This window comes from Alosa pseudoharengus, unplaced genomic scaffold, assembly GCF_046254945.1.
Source record: "Alosa pseudoharengus isolate Yale_2024_CS ecotype anadromous, Long Island Sound unplaced genomic scaffold, YU_APseudo_1.1 YU_APseudo_1.1_scf_22, whole genome shotgun sequence".
Lineage (NCBI taxonomy): Eukaryota > Metazoa > Chordata > Actinopteri > Clupeiformes > Clupeidae > Alosa > Alosa pseudoharengus.
In genome coordinates this window covers 12717890-12724655 of record NW_027468680.1, presented here as the reverse complement: position 1 = coordinate 12724655, position 6766 = coordinate 12717890, and the positions used below count along the sequence as shown (strand labels likewise).

Sequence of the window (6766 nt, the reverse complement as noted above, 5' to 3'; positions counted from 1 at the left end):
AAAGTTAACATAAAATGGTTTGAGCACAACATTGGTTGGAAGAACAAAAATGACAAGAAACAGAAGAAATAAGAAGCCTATAGGGATAACGGTACACTACATTTGTATGTACTGTAATATAGGGATAACTACAATGCATTTGCATGCACTGTAATAAAACTCAGTCTTTATGGATGGAGGAAAATACAGTTCTGGAGGAGATCATAGGCTAATATTTGACTAACTGTAACTGCCTAGCAAATGTGTACATTTTACGTTCATAATACTCTGATAAATAACAATCCGTCAGGTTAGCAACTGACTGTGATTGTGACTCTTTACAATTCCCTCAAACAGACAAATTCATCATGTTTCTCTATGTTATCTGAAGGGACAAAAAATGAGTTCTTGACTCATTCTTCAAAAATATCCATATGGAATGCATAAGGTGTGTGCTTTTATTGACTCGGAGGGAAAGACTTTTTCTGTATAACAAGAATTTTCCCTATCAATGTCCAGTCAACATCTTGGCTATTCATCAAATATGTTTGCCTTCCAAAAGGGAATAACACACGTACACAAGTGTCATATTCCACAGTAATTATCCCAACCTCAACTCTCTGTGAGGTGAGTAACAGTCATTTAGAAACCATTTCTGACTTAGGATTAAGAAACCATCACTGACATCACATTTTCAACTGTCTGCTTCTGTGTTTGTCAAAAAGATATGGTCAGTGGACACTTGAGTGAAAACCAAAGATCTTAGAGCGCTACGCTCTAAGATCTTTGGTGAAAACACAGTGGTTGCTATGAGACAATGGGACATGCTTTCAAACTCAGACCTTACCTAGTTGTCATGGCAACTCTACCCTGTGAATGTCAGGACGTCTGTTGTTTGGGTGGGAATGTGTACAAAAGGGGTGCTTAAGGCATGCCTGACTGCATTCTTCTGTTCCCCACAACCACACCCAGCTACACTATCTTACTGCTGTAGTTGAAATGGGAAGATATACTGTGTATATGATTTTAGTTACCCCACTCCCAAGGTTTTTCCAACTTCCTTTCTCAGTGCAAAGGTACACTTCCATACAAAATCTTCCATAACATCCCCTCACTCAAGGAATCAAGGATTGTCTTTTAACAACTACTTGTTATCTTATGGCCCAATATGTCCTGTGTATTCTGACACAGATAGGTGTGCTGTTTGCTTGTACACCTACAGAGGTGTGGCCTTTCAAGGGCACTTTAGCAGGGAAAGGTACATATTACTGTATGTAAAACAGTTAAGGCAAGGGGCGGTGGCATTGAGTTTAGGGAGTCCGAGTGTATAAGACAGCCCCACCCTAAATTTCTTTCTGTCTGTGTCTGCCACCTGAGGAGAACACATACAGGACTTCCACATTAAAGACCAGGTAAGGCTGCGGTAGTTCCATGTCGGTGGCATCTGAAGCAATACTTCTATAATAATCTAATACTATTCACAGGACAGCCATTCTCTAGGACCAGAACATTAGCTGATAGCTGCTATCTGCCTCACAGGATACTCAAATAATGTCAGAGATACAGGAAGTATGGTGGCCATGTTTATAAGACCGTTTAAATATAGGAAGTGATACAACTGAGGAACAGATGAGAGAACTATGGCGTTGTACAGAACTATTCAACCTTTCCTGGGAACTACTGACTCGTTTGTGTATATTGTCTATATGTGTGCTGTTATGTCCGAGGAAAGATTGAGTTGTTTGTTACTAATGCATAATTTGATTGCCATAGCTTTCCATACTGCTTTCTTTGTTTTTATATCTTTGTTTGCTGCATGGGGAATGTGAAAAGCTTACTTGTTTTTAAAATATGTATTCCCTTGAGCTTAAATTAATAGCTCAACAAAGCTATGAAGATTCACCACCATTTTCTGCATGAGATGCCAAGTCATATTTACACATGCATCCCTTTTCGTCATTGTTTACTTAAACACTGTATACTTGAACTTATTAACAGGGAATCGTTGCATAGAATTATGTAACACAATCTAAAATTTCACTGTTAAGAGAGTAGACATTGTGAAATTCATGCGTTTGACTGCTCCGTTAGCACCAAATCTCTCTCTCGCTCCACCTCTCACTCACTCAGTTTGGGTGGAGTTGAAATATTCCACTCTGACTCATGATCATGGGAATCCAGTAGAGACAGCGCAACTCCCAGTATCAAGTGTCAAATGAAGATGTGATGTAAACATAGCCTAAACCTTAGTAAAACATCATTCTCATAATCCTCTTTTTCTCTGTTTAATTGGCAGGTGACATGGATGTGAGTAAACCCTCTATGGAGCTTCTGATACGTATCAAGCATTTTGCTGTGCAGTATACTAGACATAGAAATGTGCTTAGTGTCCATGTAATTTTTTTGTGGCATTCTCTTTCTATTTGCACTCCTTGCTGTCTCTGATAGCTTTCAGATGCACTAGGTGGCCCTTGGCCCGGCCAGAACAACCAGCAGCAGTCCGGAGGACCCCTCTGGCCCGGGCAACCCAGCCAGCCCACATGGCCGGGCCAACCCAGCCAGCCAACATGGCCCGGACAGCCAAACCAACCCGGCCAGCCCACTTGGCCTGGCCAGCCTACCTGGCCTGGCCAGCCAAACCAACCCAGCCAGCCTACCTGGCCTGCGCAGCCGAATGCACCTGCCTGGCCGGGCCCAAGTCCTCCCACCGCTCCTCAGGTGTTACCGCAGAGACCACTGGTAAGGAAGGACACTCCACAGACTCACAGACAGGGCAGTGGATGAGCAATACACCACCTCATAAGAGGAGGTCTGTCAAACAGTTAAATCGTTTCACAGCATCCTACTGTATATCAACACAATTGGCATTGCTGTTTTTCTATTCAGTTCTTTTGAACTCGAATCAAAGTCAATTTCATTTAAAATACCTATTTTATTGTTCGTTTTTAAACAGTGTTGCTGTTTCAGTCTCAATTAGTCTGGTTCATATCTCCCTTGATAGACTGTGCCATATGACCAGACTTTGCCGAGCGGTGTGTATGACAAACTGCTCATCACCATCACTGGAAATGCCAAGCCCCATGCCAAAAGGTGAGTATATTCATAGCACTGATGCTGAGAATTATTGATTAAAGGTTTATTTGTTATGCCTTACTAGGCTACTATTATTTAACTAACTGATGACAGATGAATAATTGCTGACACATAATATGAATTTATGAATGGTTAGAACTGTTACCTAGTAGTTCTCTTACTGTAATAACTAAAGACTGTTTTATCAACTCTGATAAAAGAAAAGAAAGCCATAGAGATTTCTTCTTCCCTCATCCTTTCCTAAAACCCTTGAAATTATTTGTTGTTGTTGTTGTTGTTTGTTATTGTATGCATTGACAAACTCATTGAGCATAGCCTAATATTTATCAGCTCATTGGAAGGCCTTTAATTAAACTAATCACTGATGCTTATGCTAACTAGGGTTGCAAAGGGGCGGAAAATTTCCGGAAACTTACCGGAAACTTTCCATGGGAAGTTAAGATGGGGAATTTTGGGAATATTCCAAATTGAAAACTTTCATGGAATTAAAGGAAATTATGGGAATTTACGGGAATTAACTGGGAATTTTTGGTAATTCATACAAACTGTTTCATATACAAATATTAAAATTTTGTTTCGTAATAAGTAATATGATTTGTTTGTTCGTATTTTCGCTTAGCATACAAAGCTAGATACCATGCTAGCGGGAATCCCATTCTCTGCCTATGGTTTACTAGCGTGCTAAGCTAGCAACTCTGAAACCACTGAACTGCCCAAGATACACCACGCCACTCAACAACAAAATCCGATTGGTTGGAACATTAACTGACTATCAGTTTGTTCAATTAGAATCCCAGAAAATGCTAAAACAAATTAAAAAATATATAATGACACGGTCCTCCCCAACCAAACCTTATAGATTATTGAAGTTATATATATATATAAGTTGTCAAGCTTAATCAGACAGATTAATCGTCCCATTACAGTTCATGCAAAATGACGTACACCCATTTGAATGAGGACAAAAGTGACGACAAGCCCATAACTGGGCAACTCTGTTTGCAAACTTCCCCCAGTTTCACACCAGTTAATCCCACATGAGATGACATTTTCACTGGGATTTTATTTTCCCCATGCACATGAACACACTATAGGTTTCCTTTATGTCTAGTAGCCTATGCTGATTGCTGTGTGCATGTGATTGACGTATGTGCAGGGTAGAAATTTGACTGAAATTGCATTAAATCAGGTTGTTTTAACTAATATTATGCTGCAAGATGGGTTTTTGTCCACTACATTTAAGTTCCCTGTTATAGACTAACTTGCCATATTAAAAATTCCCAGTTTATTTCCTGTTTATTCCCGTTAATTTCCATATATTCCCGTTAATTCCCATGGAAAGTTTCCAACTTTGAAAATTCCCGGAATTTTGCAACCCTAATGCTAACCATGTTATATAGCCAAAATATTAGTTTACCCTCTGAAACAGCAATCAATCAACCTCTGAATTGAGGAATGGCATAATCCTGGGGGAAAAAAACAATCTTGACCGTGTAATTAATTTGCTTAACACATAATCTGTGTCTGGAGCACCTTATCAACAATAGTCAGGAAGGAAACAAGTGCAGCCTGCACATAGCCTAATAATAAGACAGGGATACTCTTGAAAAAGCAGAAAGACAAAGACCTTTCACCAGAATCATATTGTGCCTTTAATCAGCTGTCTGATGGACTGTACCTTTAATCAGTAGAGCTTGAGAGACACAGACACCCCAACACACACACACACACACACACACACACACACACACACATACACACACAATCATCGATGAAGTAGATACCAGCCAAACATTAGGACTGACATGTCTGAACCAATTGACCATAAATATTTAAATCTAAACACATCTCAGTGCATTCTACACAATAAGCAATCTTCAGGGTGCTTCCTGATTCTTTGGTTGTTGTGTTTCCAAAGTACCATGTTATCCTTGGGCTTTTGCATATCATCTTCATTGCATTATATTTACTTCATATCTAATCTTCCTCCTTATCCCCACTCATGTATTTCACAACAGGATTACAGTAAACCTGGGCAAAGGACAGGATATTGCTTTTCACTTCAACCCAAGATTCGATGAGTATGGGAAGAAAGTGATTGTGAGGAACTCCCTGATTGGAAGTCAGTGGGGCAAAGAAGAGAGAGACTGTCCTAGATTCCCTTTTGTTGCTGGGCAACCTTTTGAGGTGAGAGAAGTGAGGTGACCTAAAAAAATATTCTTTTGGAAGTCATATACTAGACCCAGTTATACCTGATACAGTCCAACTATCAATTACAGAAATTTGTCTAAATTAAGAAGCCACTATGATATTTAAAAATAAATGAGAATATTAAACACACACCAAACAAAGGTAATACGCCACCAGTTACCTAGCATAAGATGTAATTCCTCACCAAAAACCCCCACTGATTTACAGCACATTGCTAATTGCTGATCAAACTGTTTTCCAACTAAAATCCTTTTTTTTTATAAAAAAAATGTAAGGTAATATTTTCCTTTACTGTTTCAGCTGAAGATCCTCTGCAGCCATAACGAGTATAAGGTGGCTGTGAACAAGTCCCATCTGCTGGAGTTCAGGCACAGAGTCAAGGAGCTCAACATGATCAATAGCCTCAGCATCTATGATGACGTCACCCTCACATCCGTTAACATTGAAACTCTGCCCTGAGGATTATCCGCATGACAAGGGGTTTCTACAACTCATAATGTGGGGATAATGCAAACTATTCTTTAAAATCTAAAATGAGCCATTTAAGGGTCGTTATTTACAATTGTTTGTCCATTTATACTATTTCTAAGTAACCTCAGTCATCCTTTTGTTGGATGTCATGTTTTACATATTTTCATATACATTCTACATCTCATTTATGACAAAGTTTCAAAGTTCATTTATAGATAAATGACATAAATACCACATTAAGACATAAAGACTGATGTGCTCCATTTCAGTACATGATTTAGGCCTAGGCTACTCAGTGACAGCATCAAGTCGTATGACCCATCACCACTAGATGGTGGTGTTATCCCACAGGCAACAGGTTTGACAAGTAGAGTGTTAGTATCTGCCATGTTGTGATTTTTGTGTGAATATTCCACCAAATATCTGTAAAATAATAAACATAAACACATTTTGTGGCATGTTTATACTTCTGTGTGTCAACAATATTTTTACGGACATGGGCTAATAAATGAACAGAGTAAATAAACACTGCCTTTATTCTCTTTATTCTCAGTCTAGTCGGCACACTCTGACTGCAGTTTTGTTTGTAAAAGTGCAGAATAGACACACATAAGGGTTTAGCCATGCACCATTCAAGCTGCTTATTAAAGGGACCAAAGGCCTGCCATTCAAGCAGTCAGGGATTTTCCAGGTGGATCTCTTTTCCTTACATGCCCCAAGTGTAACCGTCTTAACATCTCTATACAGAAAACTCAGACTAAATAAAGGTAGCCTAAGGAGAACCTCTACAAGAGGACAATGCCTCTTTATCCCATAGGCTAAGTCCAACATTCCCTAACTGGGCATGGCTGGTCTTTGTCAGTTGGTTGTTATAAAGAGTGTGCTAAGTTTGTTTAGGATCTCATCTCTTTGTGATGGGACTGAAATGAGTGGACATGAAAGTAGGACTATAGAAAAAAGGCTCTTATGTGGACGTACTCTGCCGTTTTTATCACAGGGATCATAGTCTACT

At 39.3% G+C, this 6766-nt stretch overlaps 1 protein-coding gene across 1 annotated transcript; it reads left to right on the top strand.

Annotated features, from left to right (window-relative positions):
• Positions 1-1298: 1298 nt before the first annotated feature.
• lgals3b (lectin, galactoside binding soluble 3b) lies at positions 1299-6280 on the top strand. The gene is made up of 6 exons (XM_076300595.1): positions 1299-1391; positions 2276-2286; positions 2428-2718; positions 2981-3069; positions 5091-5259; positions 5584-6280. The coding sequence occupies exons 2-6, from the start codon at positions 2281-2283 to the stop codon at positions 5740-5742; spliced, it is 714 nt and encodes a 237-aa protein (XP_076156710.1). The 5' UTR covers positions 1299-1391; positions 2276-2280; the 3' UTR covers positions 5743-6280.
• The last annotated feature ends 486 nt before the right edge of the window (positions 6281-6766 follow it).

Coding starts and splice junctions, on each gene's coding strand:
- lgals3b (XM_076300595.1), top strand. Junction 2,719..2,980: donor TGTTACCGCAGAGACCACTG/GTAAGGAAGGAC, acceptor CTCCCTTGATAG/ACTGTGCCATATGACCAGAC. Junction 3,070..5,090: donor GCCAAGCCCCATGCCAAAAG/GTGAGTATATTC, acceptor ATTTCACAACAG/GATTACAGTAAACCTGGGCA.